At 39.1% G+C, this 26662-nt stretch overlaps 1 protein-coding gene across 2 annotated transcripts in view; it reads left to right on the forward strand.

Annotated features, from left to right (window-relative positions):
• The window catches only part of FSIP1 (fibrous sheath interacting protein 1), a 218159-nt gene that overhangs the window by 185587 nt on the left and 5910 nt on the right, over positions 1-26662 (forward strand). Inside the window, exons 11-12 of one of the 2 annotated variants that reach the window (XM_036841711.1) lie at positions 12350-12860; positions 19823-19879. In XM_036841711.1, coding sequence (XP_036697606.1) covers positions 12350-12860; positions 19823-19879 — 568 coding nt within the window. The remainder of the gene's footprint in view (positions 1-12349; positions 12861-19822; positions 19880-26662) is intronic. The other variant, XM_036841712.1, reaches the window with a different exon arrangement.

A 26662-nucleotide genomic window follows, 5' to 3' on the forward strand; every position in this document is an offset into this window, starting at 1 on the left:
ATGGGAATAACAATAGTATCTACTGCATAGGTTTGTTATGGAGATTAAAGGAATTGATGCATGTAAGATGCATAGGGCAGTATCTGGCCCAAAGTAGGTGCTTAGTAAATGCTAGTTATTATTATTCTGTACGACATCACCTGGGGTGCCAACAAGACCAGCAAGATGCAGGAGAACTAACACCACAAGTGTTCTATAGTTTTTTCCTGATGAGAAAATCCAATACATTTACTCTGTGACTACAGAGTGTGTGTGTTTTGGCTAAAACAAGAAAGAAGATCCATAAAAAAACTACTTAAATGAGGATGGGAAAAGAGGGGCTTTCATAGAAGGAGAGAAAATAGATTGGGCTCTGGTCTGGAAAAATGAAGACTGAGATGCACTATGATGAATTTCATGAAGGACAGGAATAGCATGAATAATAACTTGTTTATGAAATACTGGAAAATGAGAGCTGGCATGAAAGACGAATACTTTGAGGTAAAGACTTGAACAGATGGTTACTTGACTGTGCTTGCACAGTGAGTCGTTCAGATACGGAGCTTATTAGCTCAGAGTTTCAAAGCAATCTGGATGAAGGGTATGGGTTATGGCCCCTGACCTATCAAGGGTCATTAGGGATGTTTGTGATAAGCCCCATTTAGTCCAGTTCCGCATTTGTAAATAACTTATATTAATGTAGTACTTAGCCATTTCAAAACACTCAGCAACCTTTCACAACACTGATTTACTGAGCATGTACTGTGGGCAAGGCTCTGAAGGGAATCAAAAGATGAGAAAGATGGCTTGTGTTGAAGGTTCTGATGTCTTACCACCCAGAAACACTGTAATGAAATTAATTTAATTTGAGAGCTTAATATACTTGGTTCACTTGTACTTACAATGTTTTGAGACCAGAGAATTTTTAGTTATTTTTTGAGTTCAAGATGGTATTGTGAAGAAATTAAAGAAATAAAAGTTCTCTTTTTGTTATTGTTTTTTTTTTTAAACATCTTTATTGAAGTATAATTGCCTTACAATGGTGCGTTAGCTTCTGCTTTACAACAGAGTGAATCAGTTATACACATACAGTATGTTCCCATATCTCTTCCCTCTTGCATCTCCCTGCCTCCCACCCTCCCCATCCCACCCCTCTAGGTGGTCACAAAGCACCGAGCTGATCTCCCTGTGCTATGCGGCTGCTTCCCACTAGTTATCTATTTTACATTTGGTAGTGTATATATGTCCATGACACTCTCTTACCCTGTCACATCTCACCCCACCCCCTCCCCATATCCTCAAGTCCATTCTCTAGTAGGTCTGTGTCTTTATTCCCGTCTTGCCACTAGGTTCTTCATGGCCTTTTTTTTTTTCCTTAGATTCCGTATATATGTGTTAGCATACTGTATTTGTTTTTCTCTTTCTGACTTACTTCACTCTGTATGACAGACTCTAACTCCATCCACCTCATTACAGATACCTCCATTTCATTTCTTTTTATGGCTGAGTAATATTCCATTGTATATATGTGCCACATCTTCTTTATCCATTCATCTGTCGATGGACATTTAGGTTGCTTCCATGTCCTGGCTATTGTAAATAGAGCTGCAATGAACATTTTGGTACATGACTCTTTTTGAACTATGGTTTCCTCAGGGTATATGTCCAGTAGTGGGATTGCTGGGTCGTATGGTAGTTCTATTTGTAGTTTTTTAAGGAACCTCCATACTGTTCTCCATAGTGGCTGTATCAATTTACATTCCCACCAACAGTGCAAGAGTGTTCCCTTTCCTCCACACCCTCTCCAGCATTTATTGTTTCTAGATTTTTTGATGATGGCCATTCTGATCAGTGTGAGATGATATCTCATTGTAGTTTTGATTTGCATTTCTCTAATGATTAATGATGTTGAGCATTCTTTCATGTGTCTGTTGGCAGTCTGTATATCTTCTTTGGAGAAATGTCTATTTAGGTCTTCTGCCCATTTTTGGATTGGGTTGTTCGTTTTTTTGTTATTGAGCTGCATGAGCTGCTTGTAAATCTTGGAGATTAATCCTTTGTCATTTGCTTCATTTGCAAATATTTTCTCCCATTCTGAGGGTTGTCTTTTGGTCTTGTTTATGGTTTCCTTTGCTGTGCAAAAGCTTTTAAGTTTCATTAGGTCCCATTTGTTTATTTGTGTTCTTATTTCCATTTCTCTGGGAGCTGCGTCAAAAAGAATCTTGCTGTGATGTATGTCATAGAGTGTTCTGCCTATGTTTTCCTCTAAGAGTTTGATAGTGTCTGCCCTTACACTTAGGTCTTTAATCCATTTTGAGTTTATTTTTGTGCATGGTGTCAGGGAGTGTTCTAATTTCATACTTTTACATGTATCTGTCCAATTTTCCCAGCACCACTTATTGAAGAGGCTGTCTTTTCTCCACTGTATATGCTTGCCTCCTTTATCAAAGATAAGGTGACCATATGTGTGTGGGTTTATCTCTGGGCTTTCTATCCTGTTCCATTGATCTATATTTCTGTTTTGTGCAGTACCGAACTGTCTTGATTACTGTAGCTTTGTAATATAGTCTGAAGTCAGGGAGCCTGATTCCCCCAGCTGCATTTTTCGTTCTCAAGATTGCTTTGGCTATTCGGGGTCTTTTGTGTTTCCATACAAATTGTGAAATTTTTTGTTCTAGTTCTGTGAAAAATGCCAGTGGTAGTTTGATAGGGATTGCATTGAATCTGTAGATTGCTTTGGGTAGTAGAGTCATTTTCACAATGTTGATTCTTCCAATCCAGGAACATGGTATATCTCTCCATCTATTTGTATCATCTTTAATTTCTTTCATCAGTGTCTTATAATTTTCTGCATACAGGTCTTTTGTCTCCTTAAGTAGGTTTATTCCTAGATATTTTATTCTTTTTGTTGCAATGGTAAACGGGAGTGTTTTCTTAATTACACTTCCAGATTTTTCGTCATTAGTGTATAGAAATGCGAGCGATTTCTGTGCATTAATTTTGTATCCTGCTACTTTGCCAAATTCATCGATTAGCTCTAGGAGTTTTCTGGTAGCATCTTTAGGATTCTCTATGTATAGTGTCATGTCATCTGCAAATAGTGACAGCTTTACTTCTTCTTTTCCGATTTGGATTCCTCTTATTTCTTTGTCTTCTCTGATTGCTGTGGCTAACACTTCCAAAACTAGGTTGAATAATAGTGGTGAGAGTGGGCAACCTTGTCTTGTTCCTGATCTTAGTGGAAATGGTTTCAGTTTTTCACCATTGAGGACAGTGTTGGCTGTGGGTTTGTCATATATGGCCTTTATTATGTTGAGGAAAGTTCCCTCTATGCCTACTTTCTGCAGGGCTTTTATCATAAATGGGTGTTGAATTTTGTCGAAAGCTTTCTCTGCATCTATTGAGATGATCATATGGTTTTTCTCCTTCAATTTGTTAATATGGTGTATCACATTGATTGATTTGCGTATATTGAAGAATCCTTGCATTCCTGGGATAAACCCCACTTGATCATGGTGTATGATCCTTTTAATGTGCTGTTGGATTCTGTTTGCTAGTATTTTGTTGAGGATTTTTGCATCTATGTTCATCAGTGATATTGGCCTGTAGTTTTCTTTCTTTGTGACATCTTTGTCTGGTTTTGGTATCAGGGTGATGGTGGCCTCGTAGAATGAGTTTGGGAGTGTTCCTCCCTCTGCAATATTTTGGAAGAGTTTGAGAAGGATAGGTGTTAGCTCTTCTCTAAATGTTTGATAGAATTCACCTGTGAAGCCATCTGGTCCTGGGCTTTTGTTTTGTTGGAAGGTTTTTAATCACAGTTTCAATTTCAGTGCTTGTGATTGGTCTGTTCATATTTTCTATTTCTTCCTGGTTCAGTCTCGGCAGTTTGTGCATTTCTAAGAATCTGTCCATTTCTTCCAGGTTGTCCATTTTATTGGCATAGAGTTGCTTGTAGTAATCTCTCATGATCTTTTGTATTTCTGCAGTGTCAGTGGTTACTTCTCCTTTTTCATTTCTAATTCTATTGATTTGAGTCTTCTCCCTTTTTCTCTTGATGAGTCTGGCTAATGGTTTATCAATTTTGTTTATCTTCTCAAAGAACCAGCTTTTAGTTTCATTGATTTTTGCTATTGTTTCCTTCATTTCTTTTTCATTTATTTCTGACCTGATCTTTATAATTTCTTTCCTTCTGCTGGCTCTGGGGTTTTTTTGTTCTTCTTTCTCTAATTGCTTTAGGTGCAAGGTTAGGTTGTTTATTCGAGATGTTTCCTGTTTCTTGAGGTAGGCTTGTATTGCTATAAACTTCCCTCTTAGCACTGCTTTTGCTGCGTCCCATAGGTTTTGGATTGTCGTATCTCCATTGTCATTGGTTTCTAGGTATTTTTTGATTTCCCCTTTGATTTCTTCAGTGATCACTTCGTTATTAAGTAGTGTATTGTGTAGCCTCCATGTGTTTGTATTTTGTACAGATCTTTTCCTGTAATTGATATCTAGTCTCATAGCGTTGTGGTCGGAAAAGATACTTGATACGATTTCAATTTCTTAAATTTACCAAGGCTTGATTTGTGACCCAAGATATGATCTATCCTGGAGAATGTTCCATGAGCACTTGAGAAAAATGTGTATTCTGTTGTTTTTGGGTGGAATGTCCTATAAATATCAATTAAGTCCATCTTGTTTAATGTATCATTTAAAGCTTGTGTTTCCTTATTTATTTTCATTTTGGATGATCTGTCCATTGGTGAAAGTGGGGTGTTAAAGTCCCCTACTATGATTGTGTTGCTGTCAATTTCCCCTTTTATGGCTGTTAGTATTTGCCTTATGTATTGAGGTGCTCCTATGTTGGGTGCATAAATATTTACAATTGTTATACCTTCCTCTTGGATCGATCCTTTGATCATTATATAGTGTCCTTCTTTGTCTCTTGTAATAGTCTTTATTTTAAAGTCTATTTTGTCTGATATGAGAATTGCTACTCCAGCTTTCTTTTGATTCCATTTGCATGGAATATCTTTTCCATCCCCTCACTTTCAGTCTATATGTGTCTCTAGGTCTGAAGTGGGTCTCTTGTAGACAGCATATATATGGGTCTTGTTTTTGTATCCATTCAGCCAGCCTGTGTCTTTTGGTGGGAGCATTTAATCCATTTACATTCAAGGTAATTATCGATATGTATGTTTCCTATTCCCATTTTCTTAATGTTTGGGTTTGTTATTGTAGGTGTTTTCCTTCTCTTGTGTTTTCTTGCCTAGAGAAGTTCCTTGAGCATTTGTTGTAAAGCTGGTTTGGTGGTGCTGAACTCTCTCAGCTTTGCTTGTCTGTAAAGGTTTTAATTTCTCCATCGAATCTGAATGAGATCCTTGCTGGGTAGAGTAATCTTGGTTGTAGGTTTTTCTCCTTCATCACTTTAAGTATATCCTGCCACTCCCTTCTGGCTTGCAGAGTTTCTGCTGAAAGATCAGATGTTAACCTTACGGGGATTCCCTTGTGTGTTATTTGTTGTTTTTCCCTTGCTGCCTTTAATATGTTTTCCTTATATTTAATTTTTGACAGTTTGATTAATATGTGTCTTGGCGTGTTTTCTCCTTGGGTTTATCCTGGTATGGGACTCTCTGTGCTTCCAGGACTTGATTAACTATTTCCTTTCCCATATTAGGGAAGTTTTCAATATCATCTCTTCAAATATTTTCTCAGTCCCTTTCTTTTTCTCTTCTTCTTCTGGGACCCACTATAATTCGAATGTTGGTGCGTTAATGTTGTCCCAGAGGTCTCTGAGACTGTCCTCAGTTCTTTTCATTCTTTTTTCTTTATCCTGCTCGTAGTAGTTATTTCCACCATTTTATCTTCCCAGGTCACTTATCCTTTCTTCTGCCTCAGTTATTCTGCTATTGATCCATCTAGAGTATTTTAATTTCATTTATTGTGTGTTCATCATTGCTTGGTTCCTCTTTAGTTCTTCTACTCCTTGTTAAATGTTTCTTGCATTTTGTCTATTCTATTTCCAAGATTTGGATCATCCTTACTATCATTATTCTGAATTCTTTTTCAGGTAGACTACCTATTTCCTCTTCATTTGTTAGGTCTGGTGTGTTTTGACCCTGCTCCTTCATCTGCTGTGTGTTTTTCTGTCGTCTCATTTTGCTTATCTTACTGTGTTTGGGGTCTCCTTTTCACAGGCTGCAGGTTCGTAGTTCCCGTTGTTTTTGGTATCTGTCCCCAGTGGCTAAGGTTGGTTCGGTGGGTTGTGTAGGCTTCCTGGTGGAGGGGACTATTGCCTGTGTTCTGGTGGATGAGGTTGGATCTTGTCTTTCTGGTGGGCACGTCCACGTCTGGTGGTGCGTTTTGGGGTGTCTGTGGCCTTATTATGATTTTAGGCAGCCTCTCTGCTAATGGATAGGGCTGTGTTCCTGTCTTGCTAGTTGTTTGGCATAGGGTGTCCAGCACTGTAGCTTGCTGGTCGTTGAGTGAAGCTGGGTCTTGATGTTGAGATGGAGATCTCTGAGAGATTTTCACTGTTTGGTATTACATGGAGCTGGTAGGTCTCTTGTGGACCAGTGTCCTGAAGTTGGCTCTCCCACCTCAGAGGCACAGCCCTGATGCCTGGCTGGAGCACCAAGAGCCTTTCATCCACACAGGTCAGAATATAGGGAAGAAAAAAATAGAAAGAAAGAAAGAGGATAAAATAAAATAAAATAAAGCTATTATAATAAAAAATAAGAAAAAAAATTATTAAGAGTAAATGTATTCAGAAAAATTTTTTTTAATTTTTAAAAATTAGATTTATTAATTTTTATAGTAAAAATAGAAAAAAAATTATTAAGAAAAAATTTATTAAGAACCAAAAAATTTTTAATTTTTAAAATAAAAAATATGAAAAAACTTGTTAAAATTTTTTTAATTTTCTAAAAATAGAAATATGGAAAAAATTATAAGAAAACATATTAGGAAAAAAAAAATTTTTTAAGCAAAAAAAAAAAAAAAAAAAAAAAAAGTACGGCCCTAAACCTAGGACTAATGGTGAAAGCAAAGCTATACAGACCAAATCTCACCCAGAAGCATACACATATACACTCACAAAAAAAGGAAAAGGGGAAAAATTAATATATCCTGCTCCTAAAGTCACCTCTTGAAGTTGGGATGATTCGTTGTCTGTTCAGGTATTTCAACAGATGCAGGCACATCAAGTTGTTTGGGGAGCTTTAATCCGCTGCTTCTGAGGCTGCTCGGAGAGATTTCCCTTTCTCTTCTTTGTTCGTACAGCTTCCCAGGTTCAGCTTTGGATTGGACCCGCCTCTGCATGTACGTCGCCTGAGGGCATCCGTTCCCCGCCCAGACAGAACTGGGTTAAAGGAGCAGCTGCTTCGGGGGCTCTGGCTCCTCAGCCCGCAGGGAGGGAGCAGTACGGAGGAGGCGGGGCGAGCCTGCGGCGGGCAGAGGCCGGCGTGACATTGCAGCAGCCTGAGGCGCGCCTTGCGTTCTCTCCCGGGGAAGTTGTCCCCGGACCACGGGAGCCTGGCAGTGGCGAGCTGTGCTGGCTCCTGGGAGGGGCGGTGTGGAGAGTGACCTGTGCTCGCACACAGGCTTCTTGTTGGCGGCAGCAGCAGCCTTAGCATCTCCTACCAGTCTCTGGGGTCCGCGCTGTTAGCCGCGGCTTGCGCCCGCCTCTGGGGTCCACGCTGATAGCCGCGGCTCGCACCCGTCTCTGGAGTTCGTCTATGCGGCACTCTGAATCCCCTCTCCTTGCGCGCCACGAAACAAAGAGGCACGAAAAAGTCTATTGCCTCTTCGGCGGCTGCAGACCTCCTCTCGGGCTCCCTCCCGGCTAGCCACGGCGCGCCAACCCCTTCAGGCTGTGTTTCACGCCGCCAGCCCCAGTCCTCTCCCTGCGATCCGACCAAACCCGCGCCTCGGCTCCCAGCCCCCCGCCCGCCCCGGCGTGTGAGCAGACAAGCCTCTCGGGCTGGTGAGTGCTGCTCGGCGCCGAGCCTCTGTGCCGGAATCTCTCCGTTTTTCCCTCTCCGTCATCCCTGTTGCTGTGGGATCCGCGCTGATAGCCGCGGCTCGCGCCCGTCTCTGGAGCTCGTTTAGGTGGCGCTCTGAATCCCCTCTCCTTGCACGCCGCCGAAACAAAGAGGCAAGAAAAGTCTCTTGCCTCTTCGGCAGCTGCAGACTTTTTCCCGGACTCCCTCCCGGCTAGCACACCGAAGCCCGAGCCTCAGCTCCCAGCCCCCGCCCGCCCGGCGGCTGAACAGACAAGCCCTCCGTCTGGTGAGTGCTGCTCGGCGCCGAGCCTCCGTGCGGGAATCTCTCCGCTTTGCCCTCCGCACCCCTGTGGCTGCGCTCTCCTCCGCGGCTCTGAAGCTCCCCCCTCTGCCACCCCGCAGTCTCTGCCCGCGAAGGGGCTTCCTAGTGCCTGGAAACCTTTCCTCCTTCACGGCTCCCTCCCACTGGTGCAGGTCCCGTCCCTATTCTTTTGTCTCTGTTATTTCTTTTTCTTTTGCCCTACCCAAGTACGTGGGGATTTTTCTTGCCTTTGGGAGGTCTGACGTCTTCTGCCAGTGTTCAGTGGGTGTTCTGTAGGAGCAGTTCCACGTGTAGATGTATTTCTAATGTATCTGTGGGAAGGAAGGTGATCTCCGTGTCTTACTCTTCTGCCATCTTGCCCCTCTTTGTTATTGTTTTCATAAATTCTACCCAGGTGACATTCTGAGGTGCAATAGAACAGCTTATTCTAATATGCATTTTTAATTTTAGAGTAGTTATTCATAAAAAGCAATTTTAGAGCTACAAGTTAATGTAGAGATCATCTTCTTCAATTCCTTATTTCACAGCTGCAGGAAATGGGTCCCTTAGGTGATACACACAAGGTGGCAAAGCTTGAACTGAAGCCCAAGTTCTAGTCTTCTGTGTTTTCTTTCCCATTGGGTTGCTTCCCCCAGAGGATCAGGGTTATTGTAGTTGAGCTTATTTCTGTGTACATACAGACTCAAATGTGTTATGCTTTATCTTGGAGCACCCAGAAGATTTACTATGAAACCAGTGAAGCTTAAGCTTCAGGGGCCCTCTCTTGTATGAACCTTGAGTGGGGAGAGGAAGCTAGGTTGCAGTTAGGAAACATAAGCATTTCTGATAAATGACCTAAAGAGATAGTATAAGAGATGGACTTGATTTTTCCCCCATTAATTTGTTGTGATCTTTTTCACATTCCAAAGAAGAAAAACTCACTTTTATACCTATTTTCTATTTATAATTTTGTATTCTTTTTCTTAAGGAAGTACCCTCCCCTGCTCCAATATTACATAAACTTCAGGCTCCATGAAACCTGGATCTGCTTCTGATGCCCAAAGATATAGCCAGTTGGGAATTTCATTTTAATATTCCAGAGTTTTATTTTTATTTATTTATTTATTTTTAAAAAATAATTTTATTTATTTATTTTTGGCTGCATTGGGTCTTCATTGCTGCGTGCGGGCTTTCTCTAGTTGAGGTGAGTGGGGGTCTACTCTTCATTGGGGTGCGTGGGTTTCTCATTGTGGTGGCTTCTCTTGTTGTGGTGCATGGGCTCTAGGTGCACGGGCTTCAATAGTTGTAGCACGTGGGCTCAGTAGTTGTGCCTCGCGGGCTCTAGAGCGCAGGCTCAGTAATTGTGGCGCGTGGGCTTAGTTGCTCTGTGGCATGTGGGATCTTCCTGGACCAGGGCTCAAACCCGTGTCCCCTGCATTGGCAGGCGGATTCTTAACCACTGTGCTGCCAGGGAAGCCCCAGATATTTATTTTTAAATTAATTTTATTTAAAAATTTTGAATGCATTTAAATCACTTTTATATTTTATTTTAAGTTAATTTTAATTTTTCTTATAGTAATACAATAAAGAAATAGTTGTGTTAAAATGTTTTAAACAAAAATGGTAGCTCCTTGCCCATTCTTCCCCATTTCTTAGTTTTGCTCTCCAGAGTCAACCCCTTTTAATTCCTTTAGAAGGTTTCCCCTGCTTTAACTCTATATTATTTCTTAATAGCTTGCCTTCCTAATTGATCAGTTTTATATCAATTTACAATGACCTAACATTTCATATCAATAATATGATGGTAATGTATTGTTATATCAATTATATATTGACTTCCTATAATTGTAGCCAAGGATTTCACATTGTTACTCCAAACATTCCTTCTCTCTCCTACCACTTCTCCAAAATAGTTAAATCACAATTTTTGGTTATCCCAGTCATCACTATTTATAGTATGATGACTGTGAAAGCATTATTTACAGCCAAAGCAAGTAGTATACTATAGTATCCTTTCTTGTACAACTTTTTTGTTTGTCCTAGAGTTAATAATTATCTTATTTTCTTTTGCTTAATTTTCTGTTATCTATCTGAAAAACTAACTTTCTGTTTTCCCCAGAATTCATAATTGCTTTATTTTTCCTTTTACTTAAATTTCTGTGTATCTAGCTAAATACGTCTTCAGAACTTCCAAGCATCTATCCTATCAATATTATTTGGGGACATGAGCAAACATATCAGATAATCTACCCATCTTCCACCTCCCCCTCTTTTATTCCCCACCCCTCCCAGAGACCTCCTTCCATAATCCTTCACCCTCTTGCTGTAGTATGGACTGATTTTTTTCTAGGGTCTGGAAATTTCTTATGTTAAGCCTTTGGTTTGGATGTTTGCTGAGGATGACACTCAGTGGACGCTTTCTAAATCCTAGGGAATTGTTTACTCGTTACAAGGAATTTTATATACGCACATTTTGAAAGTATATTTTAGTTACCTAGTACCATATAATGACTGCTTTCATTTTCTAGTTAACTACATTTACATAGTAGGGTGAAGGGAATGCTCCTATGCATCTGGATGCATGAAATGTCTAGTGATTAAAAGTAGGATTTGCTAATATGTAATTCAACTCCTATTTTTTTTGACGTGCATATTAACCTTAGGGTGATTTACCTGAATTTTGAATCCCAGATGATTATTAAGAATACATTCCCAGGCAATTTCTTGTTACTCTCAAACTCATAATGGTACTCGCCACTATGAAAACTGGTTTTCAGTATATGGAAGTTAAATATAATTTTAAAACACATAATATTTTTTAAAAGCATGATACAAAATTTGTTTAATGTACTACTTTTTGTTAGCTGCATTAGAAGCATTGCACAGTAATGGGGAATTAACTATACTAGTTCTAATAACAGCTCCCCCCCCAATACTTTATAAATGCAGAATATTTGGTTAATTCTTACTGTGTACTACAAAGTAGGCCAACAGCATTGTTTTAATTTACTGAAGTAGAAATTAAGGCGATTACAATTCATGATTAGGTTTTCTTATGGGAATTTCTTGTTTTCAGATAGTTCATTCCCCTGTAAAGGGAGATTAGTGTTGTCCTAGATAATCCACCATGTAAATCAGGGACAGTGCTGATTCTTTAAAGAAGGAGAAATTTTTTTCAGTGTCTTTCAATAAATTTCAATCACATTCTTTTCGACATTGTTGCAATTCAGGTGGCATGCTGTTCAGCTGAATTCTTATAGAACATAGCTCTATACTTTTGTTTGATTTATTTCCTGAGAGCATCACTGGAAGAGAAGAAATGTTTTTAAATCCTTAAGATCTTGGTTGAAACAATCAGCCCTGATAACATCTACAAGCAGAGATTAAATGTGTATGATCAAATCCTCCTCCCAGAATGCACTGCTATTGGAATGTCCCTGGCCTCTGTCTAGACCTGTAACATTGAAGCAACTACACATCTCAGGATGCACCACCCCTTCACTCTTCCTTTTCTGTCTTCGGTAGTATTTTCCACTGAAAGTTGTAGACAGACATCGGAGTGGTGAATCCCCAGGGGCAGGTGAATCGGCCCTGTTTGCCTGATATAGGAATTGGGTGGTGATAGGGTTTACACTGAGGAGCAGTGGGAACAGAGAAACACCTACTGGATATTATGGCAGGATTCCTGGCTATTTATCAAAGAGCTGGTTACTTACGACCCTGTTTGATGCCCCAAGACTGATAAAATTGAAGGTGCTTTTCTAATATCTTCATTTCAGCTCAAGGTACTTCTATGTGTAGAGAGAGTGTTGGTGGTTAATTTGGTGCTGCAGTTCATTTCCATCAGTGTTGTGGGACTTTTCCCTGGATTTTAGTATGTGTGATTGATTCTAAACTTATTCTCTAGGCATGTTGTACATTTCCCCTGCAATTTTGGATACTTTAAAATGAATGGTTTTGTTATTTGGATGTTTTGAGTAAAAGATTTCCTGTTACTTGCATTTATACTGTACTACTGGAAGCTCACCAAAGTTAAATGTGTTTACTTAATCAATTGACTATGAAAACTTTTGGTTTATTTCACCAGTTAGATTCAACATCACTTCTCTCTGAGGAACAGTTAAGGTGTCTTCTGGATGAATGCACACTTAAACAAAAATCCATGATTAGACTGTCTTCAGAAAGAGAAAAGAAAGACATTGAGGATATAACACCTGAGTTGCCCCAGCTTTCCAGATCTATTCTCTCTGAGTCACTAGATGGGTCAAAAACAAAGGTCAAAAGCACTGAAGTGGAAGATGCACATATGCCTGAGAATGCCGAAATTGAAACATCTAGAGGCTACTATCTCACCAAAGCCTTGACTGGGCATTTTATGTCACAAGCTCTTGTTGTTGAAGCAAAGAATATGAAATGCCTCCAGTTTTCTGAGGACAAGGTTATTGGTGACACAAAAGACTATTTTATGTCAAAGACGCTTGGCATTGGGAGACTGAAAAGGCCCTCTTTCTTGGATGATCCACTGTATGGCATCAATGTGAGCCTTTCATCCGAAGACCAACATCTGAAACTCAGCCCTCCAGAGAAACCCAAACCAGGTGAGGCTTGGAGAATACACTGAAAATAATCCTTACTAAACACTTCAATATAAAGGTAGTATAGTTTAAAGTAGAGTAGGATAAGGAGGTATGTTTGAAAGTCACAAATGGGGTCAATTAAGAGCATGCTAACATATGAATGTATTTATTAATGTTCATATGAGATCAAGGTTGAGATTAGTACTCTTATGAAATGCATTATTCTTAATGGTAACTAATACATATTCTTGATGGTTATCCAGAAAACAATGTTGATTTCAGAGGAAAAGAGAAATTAGTTTGAATGGATACAAATAATTTGAGTAGATTTGCTTAGTATTTTAACTTCCAAATTTCAGTGATGAAAATTTGTTCCAAGGAATGAATTTGTAAAATGCCATATATCATTGTGGTTTTGTTAGTTTCTGTATGTAAACTTCCCATCCCAGCTACTTGTATACTGTCAGGTTTTTTGTTTTTTTTTTAAATTTTGACCCAGTGTTGCATCTTACAATGGTACAGCATACAAGTACTATGGGCAGTTTTTTGATATAAACAAATATTCAATTATTTATTTATGTCAGAAGTCTAACATAGTCTGTGTTGTATTTGTTGAGTCTAGTTAAATAGCTTCAGCTTTTCCTCTCGTGTAGATTACTCTAAAATGTATTGTCTATTAAATCTATACCTATTACCTATTAAATCTATAATCTATTAATTCTGAACTAACTCCTCAGCCCTGTATTTCTAACTGCCGTCTAGATATGGCCTCAAACTGATTTCCTCATTCTTCCCTCTCAACTCAGATTGTCCTCTTGACTTCTGTTACCTCAACCACCCAGGCTTAAAATCTGAGTCATCATTGAATCTTCCCTCTCTCTTGCTTCCCAATTCCAATCTTCAAATCTTGTTTGTTCTGCTCCTGCAGTGTCTCCCATGTCCATCCCTCCCTTGCTCTTCCTACCACAACTGGACCAATGCGATAACCTGATCAGGCCTCGCTGCCTCTCGTCTCTCCTCTCCTCCTGCCATTGTCAACCACCTAAACTAATTCCCCCAAAGTACAACTTTGATAAACATACTTCCCAGCTCAAAAAGCTTCTATGGCTCTCCTCTGCCTATTGAATGAAGTCTGAATTCTTGAACAGGCCTGCTGTTCAAGGCCTCCACACTCTGACCTGCAGTTCCCTTTGAAATCAATCTCTATCTAGTGCCCTAAATGTTATTCAGGTTGTAGCTGATCTGGGCTCAGGATTCCCAGTGCTTTCCCATGTTGCTCAGGCCCCTTTCTTCTCAGGCTTGTTCAGGTATCCCTTCAATAGTAGTTGAATTCTAACCCCATCCTCTCTGAATGTAACCTTCCCTCGTCTTCTCTTTTAAAAGTCTTACTTCTCTTCTGAATGTCCAAGAGTATTGATCACATCATTTACACACACACTCTCTCGACATCGTTATGGACACACACCCACACTTTCTCTCCCTTAGAATTGTGTAACCTTTTTGAGGACAGGGGCCCTATCTTCTGATTCATTGTTACATCTTCTATGATGTCCAAAGTGCTGCCTTAAATCAAGTGCCTGTTTAATAAATAAAGGAATTTAAATTATCCAGTTTTAGAATAATGCACTGAAAGTATGGTTCACATTTATTCTTTGCATTATGAATGAAAGCAGGTGGTATTGCTTAAGAATTATGCAAGCCTCACATTCGATATAAAGATTTGGAACTTTTTTCTTTTTTTCTTTTGGTGAAATTCCACAAGCTGTACAGTTTTTAACCTAGCAGCAGAGTTCACTTACAACATGCAATTCAGTTAAATGAGTGTGGTCTGCCATTTCCCACCAAGATCTTCATTTAATAAATACGCCATGAGAACTTTGTTCTACTCTTTCTTTTTCTTTCTTTCTTTTTGTATTTTCTTTTCTTTTTGGACAGAAGATTTTCTTTCTTTCTTTTTGGACAGAAGGTTTTTAGTAGAAACAAAGTATCTGCATTTCCTCTTTGTCTACTGTAATCAGACTTACACAGTTGGGTGTGATGATTTACTGTATATGAGGTCTCATTCCCATGGAGTCAGTGTGTGGGGGTTTAGAACAGCATTTTGCTAAGATATGACTTTACTTCCATGTGAATGGCAGTCACACTGATGTATATTTGTTACTGAGTAGAACATGAAAAGATGGAATGAACTAGAACTTAATGTGACTTAATGGAAAGAAACTATGGTGGCTTACCTATAAGTTCAGAAAACATGCCTCTGATGGCGCTAGATAATCCTAATGTTTGATTAAAATGACCCTGTGAGTATGGAGGCTTAAGATGGCATAGATGTGAATATATGAACCAATTTTACTTTCTGTTTATTACATAATAAACCTTAAGGAGTAGGTCCTACATTATTATTTTGAGAGCAGGTCAGCCTATCTGAAGCTGGAGTTTTTCTTTTACTAACCTCAGCATTTACAATTATTAAAATAACTTGCTAATCAGTTTATTCTAAAATATTAAATTGGACATTATGTACTTTATGCAAAAATGAACACCAAAACTGAATGCTAAATCAGTTTTCTTGGCAAAAAGCCCTTTAAAGATGTAATTGTAACGAGAAATTGCAGTGTGTTCAGGTGTTACATTATATTCCCTCTCTTTCTCAGGAAACAGATATGTGAGAATATGAGTCAGATGAGATTTCTGTAAGCAGAGAGGAAGAAAATAGAAGAACCATTTATCATTTTCTCTTTAAATAGCAAATATTATTGATATGTAGTTTTCTTTTCCTTGATGAACTGAGGTCTGTTACGAATATTAAAATTCTGCTTCTAAAAGGCAGAGTCAGATAGAACTTCAAAAGGGACCAAGCCTAATGACATTGAGGACCAGTTTCAATTGTGGTATTGAAAATAAGGATTTGCTTCACAGATGTTTTAAAAGTTTCTAGTGTGAAGTACCTCATTTTTTTTTTTGAAATACGTTGATGTACAACATTACATTGGTTGTAGGTGTACAGCACAGTGATTCAGTATTTTTACAGATTATACTCCATTAATAGTTATTACAAGATAATGGCTACAATTCCTTGTGCTATACAATATATCCTTGTTGCTTATCTATTTTATACAGAGTAGTTTGTATCTCTTAATCCCATAGCCCTAACTTACCCCTCCCTTCTTCCCTTCCCCCTCTGTTAACCACTAGTTTGTTTTCTATATCTGTGAGTCACTTTCTGTTTTGCTATATACATTCATTTGTATTATTTTTTAGATTCCACATGTAAGTGATATCATACAGTATTTGTCTTTCTTTGTCTGACTTATTTCACTAAGCATAATATTCTCTAGGTCCATCCACATTGCTGCAAATGGCAGAATTTTATACTTTTTTATGGCTGAGTAATATTCCATTGCATATATATATTTATAACACTTCTTATCTATTTGTCTGTTGATGGACACTTGGGTGGCTTCCATATTTTGGCTATTTGTAAATAGTGCTGTTATGAACATTGGGGTACATATATCTTCGAATTAGTGTTTTCATTTTCTCTGGGTATAGACCCAGGAGGGAATTGCTGGGTCATTTGGCAGTTCTAGTTTTAGTTTTTGAGGAACCTCTGTACTGTTTCCATAGTGGCCTGCACCAATTTACATTCGCACCAACAGTGTACAAGCGTTTCCTTTTCTCTCCACATCCTCTCCAACATTTGTTATTTGTAGGCTTTTTGATGATAGCCATTCTGACAGGTGTAGGTGATATCCCATTTGTTTGATTTGCATTTCTCTCTGATATTAGTGATGTTGAACATCTTTTCATGTGCCTGTAAGACATCTGCATGTCCTCTTTGGAAAAATGTTTATTCAGATCTTCTGCTCATCGTTTGTTTTTTGATATTGAGTTGTATGACCTGTTTATGTATATTTTGATATTAACCTTTTGTCAGTCATATCATTTGCAAATATTTTCTTCCATTCTATAGGTTGTCTTTTTGTTTTGTTGATGGTTTCCTTTGTTGTGCAAAAGCTTTTAAGTTAATTAGGTCCAATTTGTTTATTTTTGCTTTTATTTCTTTTGCCTTAGGAGAAAGGTCCAAAAAATTTTTGCTACAATTTATGTGAAAGAATGTTATACCTATGTTGTCTTCTAGGAGTTTCATGGTTTCAGGTCTTACATTTAGGTCTTTAATCTATTTTGAGTTTATTTTTGTATATGTTGTGAGGAAATGTTGTGATCTCATTCTTTTACTTGTAACTGCCCAGTTTCCCCAGCAACACTTCTTGAAGAGACTGTCTTTTCTCCATTGTATATTCTTGCCTCCTAGGTCATAGGTTAATTGAACATAAGTGCATGGTTTTATTTCTGGGCTCCCTGTTCTGTTCTGTTGATCTATGTGCTTGTTTTTGTACCATGCTGTTTTGATTACTGTAGCTTTGTAGTATAGTTTGAAGTCTGAGGGTGGTACCTCCTGCTTTGTTCTTTTTTTCTCAAGATTTCTTTGGCAATTTGGGGTCTTTTGTGGTTCCATCTGAATTTTAGGATTATTTGTTCCAGTTGTGTGAAATGTCATGGGTATTTTGATAGGGATTGCATCAAATCTGTAGATTGCTATGGGTAATATGGACATTTTAACAATATTAATTCTTCTAATCCAAGAGCACAGGATATTTTTCCATTTCTTTGTATCATCTTCAATTTCCTTTATCAATGTTTTATAGTTTTCAGAGTATAGGTCTTCAACCTCCTTCATTAAATTTATTCCTAGGTATTTTATTCTTTTTGATGTGATTTTAAAAGAGATTGGTTTAAAAAGGGAAAACTTTTTTTTCTGATAGTTCATTATTAGTGTATGGAAAAGCAACAGATTTCTGTATATTAATTTTGTATCATGCTACCTTGCTGAATTCATTTATTAGTTCTAATGGCTTTTGGGTAGAGACTTTAGGGTTTTCTATATTAAAGTATCATGTCATCTGCAAATAGTGACAATTTTACTTCTTCCCTTTCAATTTCTGTGCCTTTTATTTCTTTTTATTTTCTGATTGCTGTGGCTAGTACTTATGATACTATGTTAAATAGAAGTGTCAAGAGTGGGCATCCTTATCTTGTTCTTTAATTTAGAGGAAAGGCTTTTAACTTTTCTCTGTTGAGTATGATGTTAGCTATGGGTTTGTCATAAATGGCCTTTATTATGTTGAGATATGTTCCCTCTAGAGCCACTTGGATGAGAGTTTTTTCATGAATGAATGATGAATTTTGTCAAATGCTTTTTCTGTGTCTATTGAGATAATCATGTAATTTTATCTTTTCTTTTGTTAGTGTGGTGTTTCTCATTGATTGATTTGCAGATATTGAACCATCCTTGAATCCCTGGGATAAATCCTACTTGATCATGTTGTATGATCCTTTTTGTATATTGTTGGATTTGGTTTGATAATATTTCATTGAGGATTTTTGCATCTATATTTATCAAAGATATTGACCTGTAAGTTTCTTTTTTTGTAGTATCTTTGTCTGGTTTTGGTATCAGGGTAATGGTGGCCTTGTAGAATGAATTTGGGAGTGTTTCATCCTCTTAAATTTTTTTGGAATAGTTTGAGAAGGATGGGTATTAATTCTTCTTTGTATGTTTGGTAGAATTTACCCATGAAGCTATCTGGTCCTGGACTTTTGTTTGCTGGGAAGTTTTTTTTTAATTACAAATTCAATTTCACTACTAGTGACAGGTTTGTTCAAATTATCTGTTTCTTTGTGAATCAGTCTTGGCAGGCTGTGTGTTTCTAGAAATTTGTCCATTTCTTCTAGGTTGTCCAATTTGTTGGCATATAATTGGTCATAGTATTCTATTCTGATTTTTTGTATCTTTGTGGTATCAGTTGCTTTTCTTCTGTTTTATTTCTTATTTTATTTGGGTCCTCTCCTCTTTTCTCCTTGGTGAGTGTGGCTAAAGTTTTATAAATTTTGTTTACCTTTACAAAAGAAAACAGCTCCTGTTTTCATTGATATTTTCTATTTTTTGGGTCTCTATTTTATTTATTTCCTCTTTGAAATAAATCCTTCAATTTATAAATCCTTTATTATATCCTTCCTTCTGCTGACTTTGGGCCTTGTTTGTTCTTTTTTTTCTAATTCTTTTAGGTGGTAGGTTATGTTGTTTATTTGAGATTTTTCTTGTTTCTTGATAAAGGCCTGTATCTCTATGAACTTCCCTCTTGGAAATTCTTTTGCTGCATCCTATAGATTTTGGAGTGTTGTGTTTCCATGTTCATTTGTCTTAAAGTATTTTCTGATTTCCTCTTTGATTTCTTCATTGACCCATTGGTTTTGTTAGTAGCATGGTGTTTAGTCTTCATATGTTTGTTCTTTTCCCATTTTTCTTTTTGTAATTGATATCTAGTTTCATTTTTTCTGTTGTGGTCAGAAAAAATGCTTGATATACTTTCTATCATCTTAAACGTGTTGAGACTTGTTTTGTGGTCTAGCATGTGGCCTACCATGTGCCTTTGAAAAGAATGTGTATTCTGCTGTTTTTGGATGTACTGTCCTGTAGATACCTATTAAATCCAACTGGTCTATTGTATCATAAGACCACTGTTGCCTCATTGATTTTATGTCTGAATGATACGTCCATTATAGTAAGTGAAGTGTTAAAGTCTTCTACTATTAATGTATTATTGTCAATTTATCCCATTTATATCTATTAGAATTTGCTTTATATATTTAGGTGCTCCTGTATTGAGTGCCTGTATGTTAACAAGTGTACCATTCTCTTCTTGTATTATATCATTATATAATGCCCTTTTGTTATAGGCTTTGTTTTAAAGTTTGGTCTGATATGAGTATTGCTACCCCTGCTTTCTTTTCATTTCTGTTTTATGAAATACCTTTTTCTATCGCCTAACTTTCAGTCTGTGTGTATCTTCAGCCCTGAAGTGGGTCTTTTGTAGGCAGCATATTGAAGGGTCTTGTTTTTTGTTTTTTTTCCCAATCAGCCACGCTATGTCTTTTGATGGGAGCATTTAGTCCAGTGGCATTTAAGGTAATTATCGGTAGGTATGTACTTATTCCCATTTTATTACTTGTTTTCTTCTCTGTTTATTACTTCTTCTTGTGTCTTCCCTTGTGGTTTGATGATTTTCTTTAGTAGTATACTTGTGTTTCTTTATTTTTAGTGTTTATGTATCTATTTTAGGTTTTTGACTTGTGGTTACCATGGGGTTCATATATGTTGACCTATAATTATATCTACTTGTTTGAAACTGGCTGTCATTTAAGTTCAAACACATTCTAAAAGATCTACATTTTTCACTGTCTCCCTCACATTTTGTGTTTTCCATGTCATATTTTACATCTTCATGCATCCCTTATCTGTTTGTTGTAGTTATAGTTGCTTTTACAATATTTTGTCTTTTAATCTACATACTGGCTTTTTAAGTGGTTGATCCTCAATCCTTGCTATATATTTGCCTTTCCTAGTGGGATTTTCCCTTTCCTATGGATTCTTTATTCTTTTCCAATTACAGGAGACCCTTGAATATTTCTTTTAGGGTAGGTTTACTATTGCTGAGTTCTTTTAGTTTTTGCTTGTCTGAGAACTTCTTTATCTCTTCTTCTATTCTAAGTGGTAATCTTGCTGGGTAGAGTATCCTAGGTTGCAGGTTTTTCCCTTTCAGCACTTTGAATATATCATGCCACTCCCTTCTGGCCAGCAACGCTTCTGCAGAGAAATCAGTTGATGGCTTTATGGGAATTCTCTTTTATATAGCTCTTTGTTTTTCTCTTGCTGCTTTTAGAATTCTCTCTTTAACTTTTGTCACTTTATTTATGATATGCCTTGGTGTGAGTCTGTTTGGGTTCATCTTGTTTGGGACTCTCTGAGCTTCCTGTACTTGGATATCTGTTTCCTTCTTCAGTTTTGTGAAGTTTTCAGCCATAATTTCCTCAAATCCATTTTCTATCCCCTTCTCTCTCTGTTCTCCTTTTGGGACTTCTATAATGTGAGTGTAGGTATGCTTAATGTTGTCTCAGGGATCTCTTAAATTGCTTTTATTTTTTAAAATTAGTTTTTCTTTCTGCTGGTCTGATTGGGTGATTTCCATTATTTTATTTTCCATATCACTTATTCATTCTTCTGTATCACTTAATCTGCTATTCATTCTGTCTAGTGTGTTTTTTATTTCAGCTATTGAGTCATTCATTTCTGATTGGGTCTTTTTTGTATTTTCTAGTTCCTTGTTAAAATGTTCACTGTTTATATCAATCTTTTCCCTAATTCGGTTAACCTTATTATTACCAATGTTTTGAATTCTTTATCTGGTAAATTGTTTATTACTATTTTATTACTTATTTTTTCAGGGTTTTTCTCATCTTTCAATTGAGAGTAGTTCCTCTGCCTTTTCATTTTGCTTGACTTTCTCTGCTTTTGTGAATTTAGGTAAAACAGTTACTGATTGTGGTCTTAAAGGGGTGTTATTATGTGGGAGCATCCCTGTGTGGACTGCGTGTATCACTGCCTTGGGTGAGAGAGCTGGATTGAGGTCAAGCCAAGTCATATTTTTCCTCAGGGTTTTCTGGCAGCTATCCCCTTGGTAGGGGGTGGGGCTGTAGATATAGGGGCTAGAACTGGTGCTGTGTGTGAAGTAGGACTCCCTCTCTGCTCAGTGGCTGTCACTGCCCTGTTAGGGGTGAGGTCTGATCTCAAGTTGCTGGAGCAGAAGCCCTGGAGGTTGGGCCCGAGCTGGCTCTGCTCCCTTTAAGTGTGTGTTTTTCCCTCTCCCTGTACCGGGACCCTTGTTGCAGAGGAGGGGGTGCTGAAGTAAGTGGGGCCCATGCACAGACAGTGGTTGGATGTGATGCTTGTGGAGGCACCCACGTCTTTGCTCAGACACAACCTCAGGTGCAAGTCCCCTTTGCCCCTCACAGCTGATCACTGCCCCCAGCCTCTACCACCCCTGCCGTGTGGCGGAGCCACTCTGCAAGGCTAGCAGGAGTCGTGTGCCCTCTTGATGTGTATCAGGAGGTGAACTGTGGTGGAAGAACTGCTGTCAGAGATCTGGGTGGCTTCTGAGGAGCCAGTTGAGTAAACGCCAGCTGTGGCCACCGCCACCCAACCCGGGCTCCACCTTGGGACTGGGTTGCCTCTGTGTCCCACCTTCGAGTCTTTTCTTGGTCATGGGTGCCTCAGATCCAGTGCCATGCTGTGGCATGGGGTGAGCAGGGCTGGAGGTCATCAGGCTGGGCACACGGCGAGATGGTTGCGGTTGCAGGAAACCTGGCTGCCCTGAGCAGACGTCTCTCCACCCTGCCTGGGGGTAGTCAGTGCACCTACGCTCCTCAGGGGCAGAGTCCAGGCTTCTCATAGCCCTTCTGTTTGTCCTAGTGGTCCTCCAACAGCTAAGGGGGCTTGTCTCCCCTGTGTAGGACCCCAGCCTGGGGTGCCCAATCTGTGGCTCGAACTGCTCACTCCCCCGTGCAGGTGTCCGCCCGTGTAATCTCCCTTTTCCTCCAAGTCCCCTTCCAGGGGCACAGGTCCCACCCAACCCGATTGCTTTTCTTCTCTTCCTGCCTGATTCTCTGTGTATCTTTCTTACAGCCTTGGTTGTATAGGAGTCCTTCTGCCAGTTTTCAGAGAGAATTGTTTCACATGGAGATATGTTTTTGATGTGTTTGTGGTGGAAGGTGAGCCTCACGTCCTTTTACTCTGCCACCTTGACCCCTCCTCCTGAAATACTTCATTTTTCATGCTTGTGCTTTAAGCTTAGTGGTAACTACTGTTATTTGACTTTCTGGATACAAGGTCCAGTAAGGTCAATGTTGTACTCACTTACTGTTGGGGTTTCAAGAGATCGATAAATAGTACCTTCTCTTCCCCACCCCTATCAAACCAGTGGAGAGATGGGTAGATTCTGACAAATGGAGATCCAGGAGGTTGGCTTTATTGCTGATGAAACGTAGGGGGTTGTTGTTACCTGGGCAGGCAGCCAAACGGTCTCCCTAATGCTACACCCTCACAATGAACTTACACACCCAGTCACTGGCAGAGGTGAAAATCCTCAAGCCTCACCCCTGGAGACCTGTCCACGTGGAGCAATAGTACAGAGGAGCAGAGGGGTGCCCTGGGCAGGGGGTGCTGACCCCCTTGGAGGGAGGAGTGAGCTGAGCATGCCATTTCTTCCCCTGAACTCACCAATCAGATAACTGACTGTTCTTCCCATGGGGAGAGGGGAGGTGGGGTGGGGTGACGCTGGATACGCCCCCACTGTAGGTTCCTCCACATGGAAGTGTGAGGAGAGTAAGTGGTCTTTGGTCCCGTCAGCCTGGGAGACACCGCCAAGTACACTGGTGCTTCAGGTCTATGGTTAGTCTAGTACTTAAGTATCTTATGCTGAATTGCTTTCTAGATCATCCAAAAGGCATCTATGCATGTACAGTATTCTCTTTTTCCCAACAGGCACTTGAACTGCTTATCAACATAAATGCATATCACAAAGAGGAAAATATGATTAACAAATAACAACAATAAAACAGGGCAAAAAGGGACACAAAGTCACATAGTAAAGAAGGGGGACAGGACTCTATTAATTCTTCAAGGACAAACCAAGTGGAATTTCCCATAGGACCCATTTAGTGAATAATGTTCTTAAAAATTTCTAACAAATGCAATGAGTCAGATAAGGTTGTTTTTAAAATAACACCCCTAAGTGAAAACTAGGGTGACCAACTGTCTCGGTTTGCTCAGGAGTGTCCTGGTTTTACACTGAATGGCCCTTGTCTTGGGAAACCCTCAGTCCCTGGCAAACTGGGCTGGTTGGTCACTCTAAATTGAAACTGAGAACATAAAACCAAGGAACAAATTAGTTACCCAAAGGACAAAGTTAATAGAGTCCAGGTAAGTAGCAAGATTCGAGGCTAGAACCTAGATGAGCAGAGAGATGCCTTGTTCACCCACCCACCAGCATGATCTGGCCTAGTGTTAGGAATGTGGGCTGTGGGTGAGACAGACCTGGGTTTGAATCCTTGCTCGGCTTTTAGCAGATGATCTTATGCAAGTTACTTAATCTCTTTCTCCTCTCTACCTTGGTTCCCTTATCTGTAACATAAGATGGCTTTAGTACTTACCCTCTAGGGTTGTAATAGGGATCAAATGAGAAAAGCCACATAAAATGACTAGCTCAGTGACTGGACTTGGTTGGCCTACATAGTATATATTTAACATTTCATCAGGAGATTTCTCATAAAAGCCTGGATTTCTGACTTTTCTAACAAATCAGCAGGTCTTCCACCGGGGAGGAGAGCTGAATAGCAGATGTTCCCTTTAGAAGGAGCATGTACTCTCCTGGAAAACATGGCCCCTGTCTGGCCCTCTCTACTTCATGTGCTTGATCGTTTGGGACCATATGATTTCCATCCCATGTTATAAGCCTTTGCTGCTTAGAGTGTTGTCCAATCACTGGGGGCTCGTTGGAAATGCAGGGCCTAAGGCCCCTTGCACTTTAATAAGATCCCCCTGTGGTACTTAACAGTGAAGTTTCAGAAGCACTGTTACAAACCACCAGAGCATTATTCCTAACCAGGGTGAAGGTAGAGATCATCTGGGAAATTTTTGGTTTGTCTGTTTTATACCTATGTCCAAGGCCCTAGCCAGACTTACCGAAATCAGAGTCCCTGATATGGAGTGTTCAGTCTGTCAAATGAATGCAAGCCACAAGATTTTGCTGTGCATATTTGAGAAATATGGCATTCAGTTTAGATGTAAGAAAGCTACATCCTGTTGGGGTCCTCAGATGGAACCAGTTCTAAACAGTGACAACTTTACAATCTAAATATATTTCATGTTGAAATTCTGCCCATCAAAGGATCTGATCGTAACTTGCTCAGTGAAGCATGGTTGCAGGTGGACTGACTTTTGGGAAGATGTTACAGTTTGAAGGAGGTGTGTGTTAGTATCAGTACTCATACCACCTGAACAGTTTGAAGGGGACTAGATTGTTTTGAGAAAGATTTCATTATTGTACTATAGTCTTACTGGTTTGCAGTGGAGCCGTGAGATTCTGAAAATAATACTACTACTAGCTGACTTTTTTCTTTTCCACTAAAAAATATTTTGTCTTGTTCTCAGGGAAATGTTTAACTCATCATTGCTTTGATGGAGTTCTCTTTCTCTCAGTGTGAGCCTTCAGGCCTCCTAGTTATTATTTGTTAGATTACTTTTCCAGGGCTACTGATTGCTTCTCAGATGCTCTTAGTAACTTAATCAACCCTCCAAAGTTTCTTTGATCAAAATATCAGAGCTGCCATGTTAGAAATTCCCAGGGCTAATTCTTGTTTTATATAAGACCTTAGTATCTAGTAAATTTATATCTGACGAATTTATCTTTTCAAGTTACTTTCATCTAATTTTCTTTAATTCAGTTCTTCAGGTAGACTTTTCATATAAATATTTGCCCCTGATTATTTTCTCTACTATAAAATATCACTTTCTCTGTTTTGTTTAGTAGTATAAAATGAACAATGGCATGTTGGAGAGTTTTGATGTTTAACTGTAATGAACTTACCACTTTATCAGGTATTGGGAACTTCTGATTCCATTGCTTCATTCAAATTGAGTAAAATGAAAAAATGCAAAAGTTACTGAAGATCATTACTGTAGACTAGATCTATGGACCAGCGGTATTGGCATCACCTGGGAGCTTGTTAGAGCTGCAGAGTCCCAGACCTACTGTATCAGAGTCTGCATGTTAACAGGATGCCCCCAGCAGGTGATTTTTATGCACAGTAAAGTGTGAGAAGATATGAATTAGATGGTTTGCTAGTCACTCTATTTTAGGATTATAAAAAATACCAGCATATGTGGTGGTGGTGAAAATAATGTCAGAAAGTATCTTCTTTCCCATCTGCTCAATCCCTGCTTTATCTTCTTGAATTTCATTTTAATGAAGGTCACTACCTTTTCTAGATTGTCTTCTTATCTCCCCAACCATCCCTGTTGTCCTTCTTGTGGGTAACCTTCCTCTTAGGCACTCAGAACAAGCATGTCCTAGCTTAAGTTCTCTACTCTTTCATGGTTAGTATTTTATTTGGAGACACACTTAGCCAGTATGGAATCATCTGTGCTTTGTGTACTTTTGATTTTCAGACCTCTCTCCTTGGCATCTGCCTCAGGTCCGCCTGGCACGTTAAGCTTTACTGAGTCCATCCCTTACACCGTGCTTCTTACCTCTGACTGCACATTAGATTCATCTGGTGAGATTTAAAAACAAGTTAATACCTCGGTTTCATTCCAGAATTAAATTGATTTCTAGGGGTTGGCTCTGGGCATCTGTATTTTTTAAAGTCAGTTCTGAGGATGGGGTCTGGGTGATTCTGTTGTGTAGCTATGATTAAAACCACTGCTCCAGGGCTCCATCGTATTCATTCATTAAGGATGCTGTTCCTAGGTTATCAGGTGAGTAGTACGTGATCACTGCTCTGAATTATTTCATAGCCTATTGATGAAGGCAGGAACTTAAGCAGATAATCGCAGCATAGTGGGACAAGTAGAATATAAGAGCTTCCTGACAAAGTATTTGACAACACTAGAGGGAATGATGAACACTGGAGAGACGGGGAGGTGGCATTTGAATTGAGCCTCCAAGGATGAGTGGTCATTTACTGGGTGGGCAAGAGGGAAAACACTCCAGATAGAAGGACTAGCACTTATGAAGGCTTGGAGCTGTGGTCTTATCATCGCTCATCACATGTGTGGGCTACTGAGGTGCACTTCTCATCCATCCCACCTTCCTCTACATCCTGTTTACTGTTTCCTCTCCATGCATTGACACTATCACTACATT

Source organism: Balaenoptera musculus, chromosome 2 (genome assembly GCF_009873245.2).
Source record: "Balaenoptera musculus isolate JJ_BM4_2016_0621 chromosome 2, mBalMus1.pri.v3, whole genome shotgun sequence".
NCBI lineage: Eukaryota > Metazoa > Chordata > Mammalia > Artiodactyla > Balaenopteridae > Balaenoptera > Balaenoptera musculus.